This window comes from Spodoptera frugiperda, chromosome 30 (assembly GCF_023101765.2).
Source record: "Spodoptera frugiperda isolate SF20-4 chromosome 30, AGI-APGP_CSIRO_Sfru_2.0, whole genome shotgun sequence".
NCBI lineage: Eukaryota > Metazoa > Arthropoda > Insecta > Lepidoptera > Noctuidae > Spodoptera > Spodoptera frugiperda.
The window spans coordinates 10,274,401-10,295,812 of NC_064241.1; the positions used below are offsets into that span (position 1 = coordinate 10,274,401).

Genomic DNA, 21,412 nt, shown 5'->3' on the forward strand with positions numbered 1-21,412 from the left:
TCAAGAGGGAGGCGAGAAAGGTCTGCTTACATTGGATACCGATAACACCACGCAGTTTGTATAGCTGTGCAAATAGAGTCGGTTTGGTAGCAACACGCGCGATACCAAGAACTTTCTCGTTTACTTACCGTTGTACTTAAATTATATTTATCTTTGTTATTTCTATTAAGTCACCTACGGATGTGAACGCTGATAATGTTGTTTGCTTACACATTTTCGTTGAAGTAATATTTTTAACGTTTATTGATTGTTAAACATGATGATGTCTCTGAAGATGGAGACAAGTCAATGAATGCTGTTGCAGTTAGGAATTCTCCACAATTTGTAAGAATAACAAAATCTTTGATGTTTTTCCGTGTGGCTAACGTTATCCATACCAAATTACATAGTTGTGGTGGGCGAAATATTTGGATGAAATGTTAAAATGCTGCGTAGTAATGTCAGGTCACCCATGTTAAAAACAAAGGGTTCAGTGGCTTAGCAGCATTAGTTATCATCACGGACGTGCAGGCACGTACGCTTCCACCAGTCAACGTCCTCACTATATTGTTTACAGTACACGACAATGATAAATTGCTACTGCTTATGTGAATACTATTTTACCGCCGTACTCAGAGACATATTTATATTAAACTTAACCCTGTCTTTAGGATTTTTTTAGGAACAAAATCGTTTCTAAAGTAAGTATAGTTTAAGTAATCGTTAATTGTTCCTGAGTACGGCAGTAAGACTATTAGTAAGACTATTAGCTTGTGGATATTCAAATCAATATTTGAACACTTTTTTTATTCTACGTTAAAAATCTGACTGAGTTTTCAGGAACTGAAACATTTCATCCCAACATTGTCACATCGAGTATCTACTGTGTGTGAAATGTGTTAAGACATAAATCATAGTGTTTCCCGTGTTGTTATATCATCATTATTAATTCTAATGTCATGCTGTGCGCAATATTTTTTAATTACGTTTATAAATATCACAACAGATGACGTAAATCGTGAAACAGCCACAATGTCGTTTTTACTGTGTCACATTGAACATTTTTTATAAAAAAGAAAATGTAGAATTTGAAATTATATTTGTTATGTACACTTATTATAAAGATTTATGCACGACTAACGTTATATAAAATAAACAATTTTATGATTCTTACATAATATGCAAATGTTTGGGTTTACGTGGAATATTCATATATGCTAAATTCAATTTTCGTACGGAAGGACCAGATGCATATCTTTAATATACACGTTTTATAATTGGGGAAGAGAACGATGATTCTAATAATCATGATTTTATAACACAAATTAACACTACAGGAAAAGAAAAGTTACTTTATAAAAAGAATAAACAAGAAAAAAATCACATGGCTACAACTCCACCTGCATACAAGACCATAAACTTAAAAATTTCAACTTTAAAATGAAGCTAAGCATTCCTTGCAAACATTCATCGAAAATTGTTTTTTTGCATAATAAATTGGCACCTAAGTATAGCTTAGGTTAGGTCTGGTGTATCTAATTGGGGCGTTGTGGAGCCTGCCGTGGGAACTTGCCTGAGGTAGTAACCACTTCAATGAACTTAAACATGATTGTGAATCGACTCATCTAGCTATTGTTGCTAAGTAATTTACCTAATTATCAGAACAGTTTACTATATTTTCATTGATGAATGATATACATTCATTGATTTGGTGATATGAAAAGAAATTACGAGTTTTTGAGTTACTGAATTATTTCTATCAAATAATGTTTTTACCCGACTGCCAAGGAAGGGTTATGTTTTTCGCGCGTATCTTGTATGTATGAGCCTAATATTCTTTATTACCTCATTTCTTCGAAACGGCTTGATGGATTTCGACAATCAGGGTATCGTTAGATTCGTCTTAATTACCCAAGTGTTCTTAGATATGTGACGTAAAACAAAAACCAACATGGCGGCCGTGAGGCGCCCTAGATAGGAGTAAAAAAAAAAAAATTTTTTTTATTTGCTACAATATGGGTATCAAATTAAAGAGCTCATCATGAGGATTCCAAAATGGTATATCACTGACATATAGAAAAAAATACTATGTGCAATTATGTTCTTTATTATCCAAACTAAATACTCGTATAGGTACTACGCGACGCGATTGACTAGCGGTGTCTGAACTTAAAAGTGAAAAGTGATAATAAAAGTACGTCTTAACTAAATTATTTACAATGAATTTATTTATAAATAAAGGACTAGCGACCCGCCCTCGCTTTGCTGAACGTTAAATAAGGAATCTATCTACATAGTCGTTTACCTATAGCCCATGCGACGCGTCAACTGTAAAGACCGTTTTTTGTCTAAAACTAGTAGAAATTTTGAAACAGTGTAAAGAGCAAATTTTATCTTCATTTAATGTAGAAAATTAATAGACTATTTAAAAGGATAAGGATTAATACTATTACGGACAAAAACCCCTCACAATAAAAGATCCAAAAAAAATATATTAAATAGTCCACACGACGAAAATTCTTTTAAAGAATTAGACCGTTTACGAAATTTGTAAATAGTAAATTTACTGCCCTTAATCCTTCTTCTTTTTCTAATTCCTTTACTCTCTTTGTGTTACGCAATCAATCTAAAATAACTGGATCGACGTGTGTTATTTTTTTATTATCTTGGTATTGGAATTAGTTCTCTCGTGTCGCGGGTGAAATCTTGAGAAACACATAGCCGAAGTGTTAAATAAAAATAAATAAATTTAAAAAATTAAAAAACCCGACTGCATAAAAAACACTTTAAATAAAAACTGAAAAGTAAAAAACAAGCTTAGTCTAAAAGTGTAGATAGCAATGCTATTACCACCAAATTAAATAATTTCATAATCAATACACAAAAAATAATAATCTTATGCGAAACATAATTGAGTGTAACAGTCGGGACCCATTAAATAAACTAGACTAAAATCATTCAATATGGGTCCCGAATGTTGCACTCAATTATGTTTCGCATAAGATTATTATTTTTTGTGTATTGATTATGAAATTATTTAATTTGGTGGTAATAGCATTGCTATCTACACTTTTAGACTAAGCTTGTTTTTTACTTTTCAGTTTTTATTTAAAGTGTTTTTTATGCAGTCGGGTTTTTTAATTTTTTAAATTTATTTTTTTCTGTTTGTGATCTTCTTCTTGTTCGAGTTCTCTAGCTTCAAATAATTAATTTTGTCATTAATAGACCTCTGTGTTAATCAATCTAGGGAATAATTTATTTAAATAACATAATTTAGCATTTTTCCTCCGCCTTTAGACTCTATACACCTTTTAGAACCATCTGCTAATGAAGTACTTTTTACAATTCTCTGTAAAAGTTTTGTAAAAGCAATTCAGAATGCAGTACCGTTGAATATGAATGAGGAATTAGTTAGTACAAGGAAAACTTCACATTGGACAGTTGTTTGTTTTTCACTGTTTTCCTAAAGACCTCACGTAGCGTTGATGTAAGTGTGTACACCACACGTGCTTAGATTTAGAATTCGATAGCTGTTCCCATTCGCGGTGTGATTTTCCTTAACATGTTTACAAGTGCTATAAATGAACGATAGAGAGGTCAAAAACACATTTATGGTTATTGGTCCCTATTACGTGAAAATTGTCTTAACATCTCCATTTCTTGAAAAACACAACATGTTTTGGTGGTTCCATTATAATCAAATAATGCGAAAATTTGATAACCAGACTTTACCAGACGTTATCGAAGTTACGTAATAATTCACTGCAACAAAATACCGACATTCAACTGAATTTGAAAAAGTCCCTATAGATCCTGATGATGTTGATAAGAAAATCTAGATCAAGATGATAATAAAGTAGACCAAATAGTTCCACACATTGACAAGGCTGTTCCTGAATCTGTAGCACCAGTAAGGAAACATTGAGATCATGTTCAATTTCTAATAACGCCCATAGAATATAACATACCATAAGTTACTCAAGTACTACTTGAAACGACTTGAGATCTCTATTGCCATCTGTTGATGACTTACATTACGGTAGATACAGTAAATACCTTGTTCAAATATAAATAAGATGAAAGCGGTGTTCCTAAGAAACTAAATCATGATACAATCACAACATAGCTTTCCTATCAACTTATCGATGTCACGTATCTAATGATTGTACAAGTAAATAAATAACTTTCTGTCGCTAAACTATCATGTCTATCAATTGGTAAATGATGAGTAATATCGCCTTATTCATTCAAATAATTTACTGATAGAGATTTAAATCTATTTATGAGTAATATTAGGCTTAATGTTAAGTTTTTGGATTTAGTTTTAGTTTCGGATTTTTTGTGTTTGATTAGTTTGAATTTTAGGAATTTTGGGGATTCGTTGTCGTCCTATACATATGAGCTTTATACATAGGTGTGACTGACATTAAAGTGATGTTATATTAAAAATCCTATTCTAGGCTATACAAAATGTCCTCTATTTATTTCTAGCTACACTATATTCAGCATGTTACCGACCTAGTTTACAATTAGAATCGGTCGTCATAAATCAACATGTCGTAACCTTGGTATTGACAAAGTTTGGGCTGATGTGGAGCATATCACACTTGTCAACGTCAACGCGCGTGCGCACCGCACGTGCAGGGCGCGGGCGACCAGCTGACTAGAGAAAGCCGTCCCGCTTGCCACACCTAGCTGCAAGTCGCCGTTCATTCTACAGATGCAGTTTTTGTGCTTTAGCAACGGAAATGTCTTTCGGTCTTCAGAATCGCAACGTTATATGTCCAATGGCCATCCTTTTATAAAGCTTTTTTATCTTACAAAATGGAATCATTGAACCATAATACAATTGCTTCGTTAATCTCTTTCTAGTGTAGGACAGAAATAATATTATTAGGGATTTTAAGTGTCATTAATGATACAATCTGGAATTGCGTTCAGTTTATCCCCATTGTATATCTGACAAAATAGTTAAAAGAAATACCTATTTGTCCATACAGAAGGTGTCTTAAGATACGAACCCAATAATCAAGTATTCAATAATAGATAATGCATGCAATCATTTATTTTATGGACTAGTAAACATTCAGGTCCAGAGTCCTGTTCGCAAGTAGGACGGGCTTGGAATTTTAAACATAGTGTCGTCACTAGCCCTGAGGCCATTCCCGTACATCCCTACACTTACTAGGTACACATATCAGGGTATATATGACCAGTATAAAATGACCGTTGCTGGTGAGAAAAGATCAAGGAAAGCGAGGTCATGATAAACTGGTTTTGTATAGCTTTAAATGTATCTGTGTACAAGCAGGTCCAACCGCTGCATTCGAAATTACCTGGAGACCTGGTGATGACTCACAGCCAATATACAATTTAAAAAACTATGTTGTAAGACGTGTTTCAGAACATATGATCGACATTCTTGCTGGCGAAGTCATTCCTTTTCCTATCTTAATGTCTGAGGTGGATGAGGATAAAGGTTTTACTAATTAAATTGTTTGGGAGGAAAATTATTCAATCGGTGTTTTTGTGTGACTTGTCTCAAATGATTAGAGGTGAAACAGAAGTTGACAGGAGTTAAACAGTAATTTGAATAGAAATAAGTATTAAGTATTTAATGCTCGACAAGTTGTAGATTGCACAAATAACAAATAACGTAGAGACATGATATGATTTAATAAAGATAAATAATAAATAGACTATACACGACTTTAAATACAACAATTGTAATGAAGTCTAACACAAAAATGAAGATATTAAAATGGTCAAAATTGTAATCTAGAAGTCCAGAAAAAAGCTAACCACGACGGGCCTCATGGCTGACTCAATCCAAGTTCAAGGAATCGTTAATCGATAGATAACAAGTAAGAGGATGACACGATGACTCATGCACTCACCGAGCTAGTTATCAAACCGAAATCGAAGTTTATGCGTAATAAAATGGCTTACTAAAGATGACATAATTATACCCGAAAAAGCTTAACCTTAAAGTCTGAAATATATTTAGAAATTGTGTTCAGTTGTAAAGGTTCATAGTCCAGAAATAAACTGTCACAGGCAGTTTTTGATGTTCAGCTTTTCTATCTATCTTTGGGTGATGCAGAGTGATAAAATCATTGGTAATTTGCGCCACGTTTTGCGAAAAGTATGGTCTAATACCAGTAAGATAAGATAAAGATTGTTTATTTGCAAATTTTGGTTAGACAATAAAATGTGATATTTAGTTAATGATGATGATGAAAGGAGACATGAAAAAACCAGCACAAATAATGATCATTTAGCAGAAAGCTTGCGTGATGTAAAATCGATGCTCATGACGTGAACAAGGGTTCATGAACATGTGATAAATAGGGAGGACCCTTTACAACACGTTTATTATAATTATACTCTAAAGCTTTGTCAGTTTCGATCGAGGGGGACATGGGACATGGTTCGATGGTAGTGCGTGTTCACAGAATGGCGGCCACACGATGTGCAGTAGACGATATGATGTAAAATGAATTGTTTTCTTCTCAAACGTTGACCGCAAATATTTCACGTTCAGTGGTTAAAGTTTTATTGTCAACGTGTTTTAAATCTTGTTTTTTTTTTTATTAAACAGAATGTTCCTTTTGCCTTTTTTGAGGTAAATGAAAATAGGTATGTTTTATATTTGTAGGAATTAACCAATTACTTGAATCCTGAAGGTTAGGTAGATAGGAGAAGTATTTTTTAAAGGGCCCTATATTTTTTGTCGCTTGTCTTCAAATATGTCAGTACCAAATCCTTGTAGTTTGTAATTATGGATGTTTGCTACTCTTTCACGCAAAAACTACTTAAAGGATCGAGATGAAATTTGGAATAGGGTTAGACTGTAGTCTGGAATACCACATAGGCTACTTTATATCCCATGGAAACGCGGGCAAATCCACTGGCAGAAGCTAGTTGTTCACTAAGAATAAAGTTAGTATGATGGCGTTAAAACATTACAAGGTTAGACATAAAAGTCACACATTCTTCGTATAAAAGACCTATTATATTCTTTGTCGGTAGGAAGATTTTAATATATCTTAATCTTTTTACATTTCCCTATATATACATACCTATTGTCAATAAATAATGAACATTTTATACGAACCACCACTGACCTCACATTTGTTTAAAACGAAGTGATATTAGTAATAACGCTTATGAATTCGAAAAATTTGAATATAAATGGCGTTATTTAATTTATTTGTTTAGACACAATTCGATTATATTATAAATTATGTAAATAATTAATGAATGTGGCGCCGACAATGGCTATGCTGAATGTCGCAGGATATTTTAGAATTAATCGTAGGAAGCTACTGTAAGATTACACTCCGGTACACAATGATATTTACAAGGCAAATAATATAGCCTCTTAGGTACAATAAATAAATATTATCATAAAGTTATTTTTCTTAGAAGAGGTAGGAAGTCGTGTTTGAATACTTATCTTTCGAAATAAATTGCAGAATCAAGGATAACTTAACAAAGGAACAAATTGTCCACGCACTGCTAATTAAAACGTAAATAAAATTTGGATTCAAGCCAAGCAAGGCAGATTAGGAAATGTCAAATCAAAAACAAAATAAAAAGATTTTATAACACAATCTGATTATATTGGGCAATAAAACTGTTATTTCAGTTAAGTACGATGTGAGTATTTTTATTTTTGACAACTATTTAACTCCGGTTGTTGAAGAATTGACGTAAAAAGTACATAATGTTTTATCGTTTCTACGAAAAACGCTTTCTCTGCCGTCTGCGGTGTTGCTCAAAGAATCTTGGTTAATGCCATTACAGCTTGGTATTGGTACAGACGGTTTTGTCACACCGTTTTAATTTTAAACTCTTTTTTCTTCAACAGATTCTGAGCAAATAAATCGTCGAACGTTTATGAAATACTCGCTTAATGGCCATAAGCTGTAGGCCCAGCGTCTTGGTACTATTGACTTATCAACTGGCTGTGTTGTTCGTCATTTATTACCGCTTGCCCTATTTAGATATCCTTGATAATGTTTGCAGTTTGCTGTTATTAAAGCAGGGTTTGTTATTGTGGAGTTGTTTCTTTTGTTATGTTTTATTTTACACTTTTGGTCCTTGTGTACGTTTAAAATCCTAAAGGACCATTTAAAATAATTGGTTCCCGTTACGTCTTGTAAGTTTTTGTCCCCACAGTATTGGTGGTTTTTCTTACTTTGGTTTAATAAGAAAACGCTTTTCCGATTCAGTTAATGAGGTCAGTTCGATGACAAATATGGAAACTGTGACTGCACACAGTTACCTTATTTGTTTACAGAAAATCGTTAATACTGGTTGTTATTCGGTACGCCTCAATAATGCACATATTTTCTCACGGGACCTGTTGCTGACGCTTCTCGGAAGTCAAATACATAAAAGCATTCTTTGGTCTAATGCGCCGCCGTTACCTACATAGTTAATGCCACAATTTGTCAATATTTACTCAGGGTTAATGTTACATTTTCTTACCGATAAGCAGAACTATGTGTCAACATGTAGCTGGTTATTTGACTTCGTACACGGGATTTATATTATAGCGAACAGTATTGTAAAACTTCCAATAATATGTTTATTTAATTTACATCCTCAGATAATATGTATGAACAAACACACAATTTTTTGTTGACCTCGAATTCCTTTAGAGTTGTATGACGTCAATATGCCATTCAGTCGATTATTGTCGATGACGTGTATCGATGGGCAACAACACAAGTAAGATATCCTCAAGTGGAGTCAAAGGCAATGGCATGTGAGTTGCCGCATCTGATGTAAGTGGGTCACAGACAATGGAGGTGCGTGTTTATGTTTATAAATATCTAGCACACATTCTTGCTAATGTCTCTTAGTAACAGGAGTCGAGCTCGCCACACGGGATTCTCGAGGGGCTAATTCTATCCTGACCCAGTTCACTACTTCCGAACTGTTTGCAAAATCCACGTAATATCCTAGGATCTTTCCGTAATAAAAAGTTATATTCTAAGTGAAATGCTAAGTTCTCTCTTTACTACAATAACCTCATTGCCTGTGTGTTGGCTATTGACTTTCTTATCAAGAAAACGCGTTTATGTGGTACTAACTTTGCACTTAGAACAATTGAGTGTAACCTGACATGAACAGTTAGGTAGCCCATTTACAAATGTACACTTGTACAGATTTATGCTTATCGTAAAAGTAAAAATATAGGTTGCTTATCTAACTAACGTTCACATAAAACGAGGGTTTTACGTTGGCAGACACCGTTCTTGGAAAACCGTTACTTTGTCTCCTTCCGTGCATGCGACATTGTTACTTTCTGCTTTTGTTCACGACACCTACTAACCGTACCACTTATGTTACTCATAATACGTAGTTCTCAAGCATTTTACAAGTTTTTATTTGCACAATACTGTTGCAATTTTATTGCATTGCTACTTTCTCTATACGAAATTCTATTGGCAGTTATTAACATCTAAAAATACATGTGTGACGATTTCACTTTTAATCTAGCACATCCATCTTTGTATACATAAGGCATTATGTCTATTAAGTAACATATTAATGTTTTATTTTGGTCTATGACTCAAGATAATGCTATTCGATACACTTCGTGGTTCAAGTGTTAGTCTTTACGCAGTTATTATTGTGTTGATGTGTAGAAGATTTTTACAGACTTAAGTAACTATTTTTGCGCATTCAGACCATGGATACGATTAGGCTTTAGGCTTTAGATACTACTATACATAATATACATGATTTTTGTATGTTTAAAACAAGATTTTTCCTTTATGATTACTCATTTTCAATGATGATAGTAAATCTTCGTTAATTTGCTGAGAGTGAGAGTGTTGGAGTCAACGAACTGAGTGCGTTGTTTGTGGTTTGCCACAGGGTGCTGTACTAGGACCTCGGACATGCATGGCTTTGTTCATTCTTTTGTGCTGACATTTTTATGACAAAATATGTAATTTTACTTATAGGATACTAAAATTCGTGAAGTTGAAATTGAATTTGATAATACAGATACAAGTCCCAAAATTTTCCCATTTGAGCCAAACAAAAATATTATTGTATTTACTTTTGACATTGTAACGTCCAAGAATACCAAAGCATTTTGCATATACATTATATCATACGGTCATTATGTCTTCGAAGATTTATTTGACTGGAGAGCATTAGCGTGAGAAATCATATTGTGCGAATTACCGTATTCATTGTCCAATGTTAACGGTAATGCAAGTCATGTGATTTCAATTCTTGTAATTATCACCATTCAAAGATGTTCCAAGATAATCCTTGTATCAATTTTATCAATTCATTTCTTAGTTTGCAAGTCTCAGTATTTCTTCTTGCGTGTTCGGTGGATGCCGTAATTACCTAAATTATAATATAACTTCCAATATCTCCAAGACGAACCCGTCATTTATAAGAGGATTTTTAACGGCTAGCCACGAAAAAGTTGCCATTAATTCTCAAAATATGCACTGGTGACCGGATGCTGTTATTTTGATTTTATTTTTCTTACGCCAGTCTGGAATTTTTTACTGGAAAATGTCAAGAACATCAATTTCATCATTAACAAAATAACTGTAAAGGATTTAATTCAGACTGAATAAGATTGATAGTCTTCATTTAAAATATTCGCACGTTAGCAACCAAGGTTTTTACATTTAATACGATTTTAATTTAAACCGAAATTAATTTTGATGTGTTACATCCCAAGGCAGTTATGGATCATATGATTCACCTAATGATGATTTAATGTGTTACGATATCTCAAGTTTTGTACGTGTTGAATTGAATTTTTTATTATGTATGTTATGTTCAGTTAGAAAGGTATGCTATTAATGAAATAAATAAAATATTTATTCTTCACATTCTCATTCATAAATTCTATCTACTGAAATTGAATTATACGCAGAATTTTCTATTATGTATGTTATGTTCACTTATAAAATCATGCTATTAATGAAATAAATAAAATATTTATTCTTCACATTCTCATTCATAAATTCTATCTACTGAAATTGAATTATATTTATATATACTCAATCGAATATTTTTTACAATTCTATAAAATGCATTTAAAACATTCGTAATTCTGTTGTTGACAATAAAACAAAGGTTGGTCAGTAAACAATCAATGTGTAAACATAAAAAGGACCAAACTCGGTGTTGTTATTCCAAATATTTCCGGACGGCTCGATTCGATGACGGACGCTGACGTGAATTGGCTCCTAAACATTTTTAACAAGATGCTTGTGATCGAAGTATTGGTAAAGAGACCCGATTTTATAAGGAAGTTGTTAATGAATTTACTAAACAATAACACTTTGCTTAGAAGGAAAAGATTATATTAAAGAAGTACAAATAACATAATTTAATCGTCATACTACAGTAGGTGTTCCGCAAGGGACCGTTTTTGGTCCTAATTTTGCGAAATACCATTATGTTGAACGTAGAAGCATGCAAAACTGAACCTGGTATCGTTATTATTGTATTATTTAGCGTACAACAAAATTTAGTTTTGACTATTTGAAGATACGATACTAATAAATCATTAAACTTTATAGAAACAGTAACCAAAATACTGAATGTTTATGCGTTTCCATTTTTTTAAACAAACGTACGAGATATGTTTATTGAAGAATGTGTGTATACCATATTGTTTGTGGTAAGATCTCCTTTGTTTTGCTTGTTATTGTTTTAACGTCCATTAGCTATTACTATTACCCATTCAACAGTTGTTGAATCATGAGTTGCTAATGCCTAATAAATATTTGAAGCATTATCATAATTTAGCTGTAATCCAATGCTACAATGTTTTAGTGATTTATCGAAACATTTATCTATAAACGATTTGATTAAAAGCATTTTTATTTTCTTTTTGTGTGTAACATGACTTGGCAACTGATTTCGCTGGCAGTTTATAACGCTATTAATTTGTGCTTCCTGTATTTTATTTGAAATAAGACATGTTTTTTCGTCTATTTTTTCTTTGGTAGTTTTATTATGTACGATGTGGCTTATGAGGGTTACCTCATCTATTTTGGTCTAGGTTTATTGAATGCACGATTCTGGTCCTTTGTGACTCAAGCATAATTACATCATCACATCTAGATTTAAAACTGATTGACGAATAATTTTGTCTCTCTGCTTTACCAGGAACTTCAGCTCCCTGCTTAGATTGCTTATTCTTGCTTCAGCTTTTCACGATTAAAATAAACTTAAACACTACTATCATATTTCAATCCAATTATGGTAACGATTTTTGTAACTTTATTGATATCTCATTTACAAATACATTCATAGACTTCAGTTTTTACTATAAATCAAATATTTATTTAATTTCAGTCGTAGTAACGTTGCACAATACATGACATGACATCATAATGCACAATACATATTTACATAAATAAATATGTACATAGTAATCTCGTGTGTAGTAGGAAGAAATTTTTTGTCCAATTCTTTGCAGAAGCAATTTGGAATTAGCATTTAATTGTTAATGGCCGCTGTAAAAAACGTGCCGATACTTATGAAGCAAGCTCTAATAGCCGAGGAAAACATTAGCTAGTGTCGTTAACTCTTTATTTAATTAACTCACTATATGAAGCCAGTAAGGTCGTGAGAAAACTTTCGGATTTCAACTGTTACTGAAGTTTTCTTCACAATTATGAGCATTTGTGGAAGCTTAAACTTCGATAACGATTCTTTATGAAACCATATAGGTATATACGCAAATGTTTCCACGGGAAATTACATTCGGATAAGACTTTTGCTGATAAATATTAATGTGTTGTAATGATTTTGTACACTCGCTGATTAATGTCGTAGTTACTGCGATATACCATGATAGACGCCAGTAGTCAAGAAACGGTCGCCGTAGCCGAAACCGGCATGGAAGGACTACTATTATTATCAGTTACTGCGAAGATATTTTTGCATTTGTATATAGCATCTCTCTAGTATGGTCGGTTGAAGTCACCGCTATATATTGTTCTGCTGTAATTAAATCTGAGTAAATAGATGTTCCTACTAGCAAGGCGTTAACGCGAGGGCGCGATGGGAGAATAAATCTGGTTGTTAGCATGATTTGTTCGTCCCACACCTGCGCGCGCGCCTCTCCCGCTTCACTCATTTATTATTCAAGCGCATCTGTTTTCATTGGCAATTTATCGCTTTATTTAATAGTTCGATATAGATGTGAAGATAAGCCCACGTGGGAACATTGGCTCGTTTCGTCAAACTTTATAACTTGAAATGCAAAAACTGGTTCGCTTTTGGAAAACATAAATGGTTTCCTACGTAATTTTCCTGCTCGACAGGTTAGGCTTTTGTCTGCGTATACGCATGTCCTTTTAGAGAGATCCAGACTGACTGGTTTATCAACGCTCAGCTTAAACACCTGGGCCTTGATTGTGAAATCCCGGAATAAACTCATGTTTCTTTTTGTTTCGATGTAATATCGGTTCTAGTTGGAACAGTTTTATGTGTTATAATAAATTATCATTTAATGCATTATAGGACTGTTGTTCAAGCTTTTGATTGGTTAGGCATTTTTTCGGATGATAAATTAGAGACAAAATGATGTAGATAGAGGTTAAAGTGATTCCCATGGTAATACAGTTGTTATAACATTATTAAATGATGATGTTTTATTGTTCACAGCTGTCTGAGGAGGTCCAGAGGAAGCAGAGCGAGTACCAAAAATGCCTCGAGTCTTACAAGCAGATGAGGGCCAAGTTCGAGGAGAACTACCTCAAATGTAAGTTATACTCTTTGATTTGATCTGTTTAAACAGCTACACGCTTTTATTTCTAGGCACTTTTAAAACTAGGCATTTATTTTATTCATGTTGCTGATTTTGATCTTGTAAGAAAAAAGATTCGATTTAAAGAAATTTTAGCCGTGGTCGTCCCACTGTAGGGCAAAAAGCATACGCCTTCCTACTCTCCTTCCACTTCACTTTATGGGGAACTTTGGGGCCAATCCTTATCGAAGGTGCCAAGTTCGTCCCGTCATTAAACAAAATTAATGTACAAAAAAAAAACCGTCATATTTATTTTGTCAATCTTCAGTCCACATCATAATTCACATCTCTTTTAAAACTCACCATCTCCTTAAACAAAATTAATGTACAAAAAAAAAACCGTCATATTTATTTTGTCAATCTTCAGTCCACATCATAATTCACATCTCCTTTCCAATCTTCCAGGTCCCACAAGCCGAGGCGGTCGCAAGCTGGATGAGACGCGTGACAAATACGGCAAGGCCTGCAGACGGTTACACAGGGCACACAATGAGTATGTCCTCCTGTTGGCTGAGGCTACGGAGTGCGAGAGGGCACTGCGAACCGCTGCATTACCAACGCTGTTGGACCAGCAACGCCGGCAGGGAGAGGCTACTGCTACGTCTTGGTAAGATTGCTTTAAACTTTATCTAGGCTTTCTTTTAAGGGGAGAAAATCATCCAATGACTTCTCCCGCCTTGTGCGAGGCGAGAGGGAGTGTCAGACTCTTACTGAATAAAAATCACCCCGTTCCTACTCCTGCTTTTCGTGCCGGAGCCCCGGTAAACCCGCTAGGTAGTCCGCAGCTCCGGAAACTTTACCTAGGCTACCAGAAAGATCTACTAATTAATTAATTATTTAGGTAAACTGTAAATAAGCTTAAATTATTGATCGTGGTTCAATTTTCGAAATTATTAACGAAATACAAAAAGCATTATATACTAATGTTTGCAAAATTGCGTTTATTTCATCTGGTAACGTTTTAGTATTTAATATTGCAATGGACAATTTACCTAGATTGTTATTGGCACACGTCTAATCGCGGTTTCCAACATCAACATTAGTTATATTCTATTTAGCTTGGAAAGTTAGGTAGCTGTTTATTAAATCTCATTATTAGACTACCTAGTTCACATATAAGGACGTTTAGATCCTTATTACGTAGTTATATGAATTTGCAACGGTTCATTATTATCAGCAAATAAACTCAATGTCCTAAATGGGGAGCATAGTATTGTATTGTCGCAATTGCACAAAATGAAGTAAAGTACATATCAATAAATAAACGGTTATAGATAATATTTGATAAGGACAGTTTAACAGAAGTGTCCCACTCCATGTGAGATAAACATCTATCGATATAATTTAATCAATCGATACGAATTCATGTATCGTTAAACTTCGATATGCAATCACTGCAGTGACAAAAATGTTTTTACATTGATTCTGTCTGTTGTCATTCGATAATGCACATGAACATAATCGATCAATGTAGATTTAGATTAAATACAAAGATGGAATGCTAGATTGGAAAGATAATTTTATCAGCTGATTATGAAAATTAGGACAGTCTTACGCATTGTAGCAAGAAATATGGACTGACAATACAAACAGAAAGTAGCTAAGTTTTAATGACTTATGAATTGTGTTTTGTTATTTCATTATGGTACGATATTTCCATAATTTAGCTCACTTAAGTACTGACGTTTTTTAGAGAAAACTTCGGTTATCTTTTTCATATTTTTTCTACAACATAGATTCATCGCCGAACACGACGAATAAGTATTTAAATTCAGAATTCTTACAACTTATGATTCAATGTCAAGAATCTTCGTAGAAATATAAATACTATGGTTTGTTACAGGAAAGGCGTGCTCTTAGAGGTGGTGCAGAGGTCAGACTTCAGCACGGACAAGTTCAGAGAGATCCAGACCAAAATAGAGACCACGATACAGAACCTGAGGCCACAGGACGAATACAAGGAGTTTATCGAGAAGTACAAGTAAGTGTAATGAAGAAAAGTATACGTATTTTGTTTTAATGATCACATTACTTGGGTCAAACAGGACCGTACCGATAGTATAGTATAAGACCTTTTTTTTTTGTTTACGTGGGTTTAGCTTCAAGCTTTTTGGGGGAAAAACTAGGCGGTGTGGGTTCATTACCTCACTAAAACCTCCCTGGTGGCCACCTAATCTAAAAAAGGCACCGGGTCCTCTTAGTAAACCCACCTCGAGCCCTACGAAGAGTTAAAACTTAAACACAAGTTGTTATTAAAAAAATATTCAGTATTCATTTATATTGTAAGCCAGACCATTTTAGCATCCTAATAGTAGCTAGATAGGTACTATTTAATAGCAATAAAACTTGAAATCGCAGAACAAATTGACGGTCACGACTAAAGAATACATAAGAAACGATGAATGTAAATAATTTCCCGTCCGAGTTATTAACATTTCGCAATTATATTTCTATAATAGGTTTCTTTTTTACGTATCATTCTCGAATTTCAATCAACGGTCAACGGTAAATGTGCAACATCATGAGTTATCATTAGTAGAAAGTAAAATGATATCTAGGTACCGTATACTTTCGACTTTGCTATATTTTTGTAGCGTATGCACTTTGTGGCGGTGACAGACGACAGACGGAGTACAATATTTTTTGTCATTGTCTCCACCCCTACACTTCAGGCGGGTGTCAGAACAACTGATTAAGGAACTATAAACTGATAAACAAGGAACCTTACTGCGATCCTGTGTGTGGAGATTGTGGCAAATCCTATCTATGTGAATGAGGGTCGGAGTCCAGAGAGTTTACTCTTGAATTCAATTCCAATCGATTGACATTGATATTGTGAAATTTTATATTTTTGAGTTGCAACCCTTGCGGCCATTGCATCCGTATTGCGTGGATATAGAGTTAACTAAATGGTGTTGAGTTTAGTTTTACATTCCTTACTCTGAATAAACTTTTAACAGCTACGATTTGGGTTGATAGTTTTAACATTGAATAATTATTGAGATTTTATTGTATTGAAATTGCAATAACATTCAGATTGATTTCAAGAGTAAGCATCCTTTGCATGGAGACTGGAAAATCTTCCTTACGTGAAGGAGGCCCATAGTCCAATGGGTTCTGATAATAATAATAAATATGTCTGTACTACTGCAAGTAGGTAGTGTACAGTAGTAGTAAATAGGTGCTTAGATTGCAGGGTATAGTTTTGTGAAATGGACACAAAAAGTCGATGTTTGCTGTTTTGTTCCTAGAATAGTAGTTACTATATTACAGTGTTAGTTATAGCATTATTTGCTTACTATGCTGAGATAGAAAAATACGATATGGGTAGTATAACCTTTAGTTACATACTGTGTTTAATACTCTTAGGCTATGTTAGAGTTTGTGCTGAATAAATATGGGTATTTTATCAGTTAGCTTCAAACGGATTACTAATAAATATCTCGATAAAAAACATAAGATTAATCGAGTAGGCTGTACGTCTTAAAACTGTGAACGGCCACCGTTACTTGCTAGTGTCTTCTTAACTGACCTAACTGCAACCCTCAAGCACCACCCGAGTAGGTACCTACCTATAGCAATTTCTGCGATCAGTAGTGGACATAATCCCTTCCTCTTCAAACCATCTTATATAGAGGAAGCTAGCAGCGGACTGTCTCCTGTAGATGTTAGACATCTTTGAGATAATAATGAGCAAAACATAAGACGATACTTTAACCCCAGTAAAGATGATGAAGAAATAAAAAATACCAACTAAAGACTTTGTGAAAGTGAAACTCAAGTTCAATGGTAACTAGTTTTTTCTATTCCGTGGGTAGTAATAATTTCAAGTTCAAATAACAATTTAATGACTAAACATTTTACTTTTGGTACGGTTTTTAAAGAGTTATCGGTGACAATGAGCGATGAGTCGTACATCGAAGGTAAGCCATGAATCAGTGGTAGTCAGGAACTTACCGTTACTTTCAAACACTCAAAGGCCATGTTTGTACAATTTGTGGCTTATTTGAGGCCATTTAAATGTTTAACAATGGTTTTAAGGCACTCAATTGTGTATTTCTTTAGTACTGATGATTTTGTGTATTGTTTTTTAATTTTAAGTGATAAGTCTCACTTTCGAGTGGGGTTAAACTGGAACAGAAAAAACAAATGGGGTTAAGTGATTTCAAAAGTGATCAACAAAAACATTGAGAGTTTGAGCTCGTTATGAATAAAGTGTTTTGTAATAGCACTGGCAGTTACTAGTCTGCTAAATCAGATTTTAAACATAGTTGATCTAATATAAATTAATATCTTCTATCATCAATTCATCACGTCATCTGCCATTAAGGAATAATTCGTAATGAGTTCGAAATTCAACACCTTTGTGTTGATTCTCTTGCCTAAACACGGAAGTTAGGACTTGGCTTATTCTTATTCTTATTCTTATAGATAAATAAGGATGAAGTAATCATGCGTTTACAATAGCCTATCTTCCGCAAAAAAGCGATGACGTTATTCGTCAAAACAAATTCACGATGATCACAATCGATTCTCATTTTGGAAAAACGCAGGTAATTTACCAAAACAATGCTATTGTAAATCCCAGTCTTGAATGAAGAAATAAATGATAACAAGTATCTCGATTCTGAAACCACAAAAGCGGTAATTTACAAACCAAACCGCATTGTGACGTCATATTTGTGATTGTGTCAACGAGTACTTTATGGAATGCATTCAATACTAAAACTCTGCCGTTATCTTTTATTAACTATTGGCTAATTACCTGTTAATAAATACAGAGGCAGTTCACTGCTAGACTACTGATCTCTTTTACATAAGAGAATTTGCTATGATCTCCACTTTTAACAAAATTGCACGCGGCTTAGAAAGTGGTTGTTTCTAGATAAACATGTCATATACAATGTTCGTGATTTTTGTAAGCCCATTCTTTAAGGCCAGAAAAATAATTTGAAGTAGAATTCTAATCTAATGCCTAACCATAGTGTCTGCAATTTCTGGTTCAATTACATAAAAAAACTCGTATATAAATAGGTCACTCATTAGTTACTCCATCGTTAACCTTATATGGTGCAAACGACTGATCCATATTACCTATTGATCCATTGTATCCACTGTACTTAACCTTTTTAATCAGCTTAGGTACTTTACACACATTTCTCATCTAAAACGAGGAAAACCACATTAAAAATACTTTTAATAAATTAATGTTCCTCCCCACAATTCTGCACGTGGCGTCAGGATTTTACATACTACTGACACTGAGTCATCAAGTCATGTTACCTTCGTAATAAACGCCTATTCAAAAATTTATTTATATGTATACTTAAGTTTAGTTTAAGGAGTTCTTTGTTAACTTCTAATTTCCTTTGATGACGTTACTAGGAATTTGAGATTGATTAAACCTTAAACATGATTAGAAAGAATTGATCCTATAACTTCTTCTGGGGGTTTTCGGGAAGCCATGCCTTCCAGAAAATGATGACGCAATGAAAGACTGGGTATGGTAGTGCATCCCATTTTGGAACTCCCACTTATCTACCGACACTTAATATATTATTATCTATCTTATTGTAGATCACCACCATCAACACCAGTCACATTTAACTTCGACGAAAGCCTAGTCGAAGACACGAGTGGGAAGCTGCAACCAAACCAGTTGACTGTCGACAACCTGACGGTGGAATGGCTGAAGGAGAAGTTGACTGAGCTGGAGAACACGCTACAGGACAACCGGGAGAAGCAGTCGGCTCTCCAGGGTCCTGAGATCATAGGGAACGGAGTCTGCAAGAACAATAATACTGGACTTACCAATGGAGTTAATGGTATTGATAGGTGAGTGTTGTGAACAGAACATTTTACTTTTTAACCTAGTTAGAGTTAAAGTGACTAATGCTATACCTAGAGATATAAGAAAAAGTTACATTGAATAATCAAGATTTAGTATTCAATCTGATAATGTCTTTAAAACGTGTTTATTGATACTTTATAATTTTTTCTGTTAAGGTGTATAATTTTATTTTTTATCAATTGCATAGGCATTCCCCGCCACCCCTGCCAGTGACAACCTCAGAGCCAATAAAACTCCTGGAGCTCCGTGTAGCGGAGCGCAAATGTGCCAAACAAGCAGAGATGATCAGGTCAGCCCTGGCTGAACTGGGCTGTGAAGAAGCGCCAAGTGGATGTCCAGATCTATCTGCTGAAACTGTGGGCGTTGACAGCCTGGACGGCAGCTCTCCTGACCACCAGGTAGGTTTACTTGCATGATTCTTTATAGACAATAAGTTAATACTGAACGATTACCTGTGCGGCGAAAAAATTGTATTGATAAAATGGTATTGGTAAAACAAAGTTACCGGCTTTGCTAAAGAAATAATTCGGTTATCAGGATCGCTCCTCAATCGGATCTAAGGCGTCGACAGACGTTCTAAGATTGCACCTCCACTCAATAATACCACCGAGACCCTTCTTCAAACTATTCACACGGCCGTTCCGGCGCAAATCTGCGCCTTCCAGCCCGGCCCTACCGCCCAAGACGTATAGAAGCAGCAGTGAGGGCCCTGCTGACTCGGTAATCACGCCACCTCGCAGAAGGATCAGAGTCCTGAAGCATCGCTTTCGAAAACGTGTGGATATCTATGTGCATTGCCGAGTTCACAACAAAACGCTCTTCAAAAAGAGGAAACAGAGCCGCGTTGTACTCGATAGTTGTTCTAACAGTGTGGTGAGTGCCACTAACCGAGAAATCCCTCACCCACGCATGGCATGGAATTAGTTCGATGCATGAAGCTTTCGTCTTCCACGACGCCACTGGAAATGGCACAATTAATTCGCTCTGAAACGAGCTTCAGTCAAAACGTGTCAGTGCTAATTTTAGCGCAAACACTCCACGTCACCGTGCACCGCACGAACTTCTGTCGGGAATGAGATTTCAAATAAAATGAAAATAGCCCCGGCTCTCCTTAAAACTCAGTTTCAAAATCAAGGTGAAGCCGCTTGCGACGTTCCAGAAATGAATCGATGTTTACGTGTGGACTGTGTACGCTTCAGTCGTGGGGTTTACGTCAAGTTCATCCTGTTTCTGGTAACGTTCGCAACATGCGGTGAAATAAACGAGATAATAAAGTAGTGTCGGTGTGTTTTGCGGTGTTGTGACCGATTCGTTTGTGTAATGGACGTAATGGATCCGTTTTCGATGTACATCACGCACAGCGAGCTGCCCCCGCCGGTGGTGGTGCCTCGCAGGAAGAAGCGGCTGAAGCAGCTACAACTTGAACTTGAGAAAGAGTTAGAGCTGGAAGTATGTTGTCGCTTATGGTTGTTACGTGTTTGTTTGTCGTGTGTTTTTATCGCATTATGTAATTAAGTAGGTGAGTGCATGTGCATCGCGTGCTGTGTAGTATTTTTTTCTTGATGCGTTTGATCGTGTTACTAATATGCTGTAAACAATTAGCAAATGTTTTATTAGTGTATTGACATTATCAAGTAAGTGGAATCGTTTGCAACAGCAAAACCAATTAATTTTATTGATGGTTCTCAATCACACTTAAATATTATTATAGCCATCAAATCAAATAAAATAGTCAATATTAAATGATTCGATTTACGTCTAGCAAG

General features: G+C 34.8%; 1 protein-coding gene across 4 annotated transcripts in view; it reads left to right on the forward strand.

The window, feature by feature from the left end:
- Positions 1 to 21,412, forward strand: part of LOC118270045 (tyrosine-protein kinase Fer) — a 51,323-nt gene that overhangs the window by 19,830 nt on the left and 10,081 nt on the right. Inside the window, exons 3-8 of one of the 4 annotated variants that reach the window (XM_035585490.2) lie at positions 13,654 to 13,750; positions 14,201 to 14,402; positions 15,639 to 15,776; positions 19,373 to 19,630; positions 19,834 to 20,044; positions 20,184 to 20,366. In XM_035585490.2, coding sequence (XP_035441383.1) covers positions 13,654 to 13,750; positions 14,201 to 14,402; positions 15,639 to 15,776; positions 19,373 to 19,630; positions 19,834 to 20,044; positions 20,184 to 20,366 — 1,089 coding nt within the window. Of the gene's footprint in view, positions 1 to 13,653; positions 13,751 to 14,200; positions 14,403 to 15,303; positions 15,441 to 15,638; positions 15,777 to 19,372; positions 19,631 to 19,833; positions 20,045 to 20,183; positions 20,367 to 20,670; positions 21,096 to 21,412 lie in introns of those variants that run through there. The other 3 variants (XM_035585491.2, XM_050707031.1, XM_035585492.2) reach the window with 3 other exon arrangements.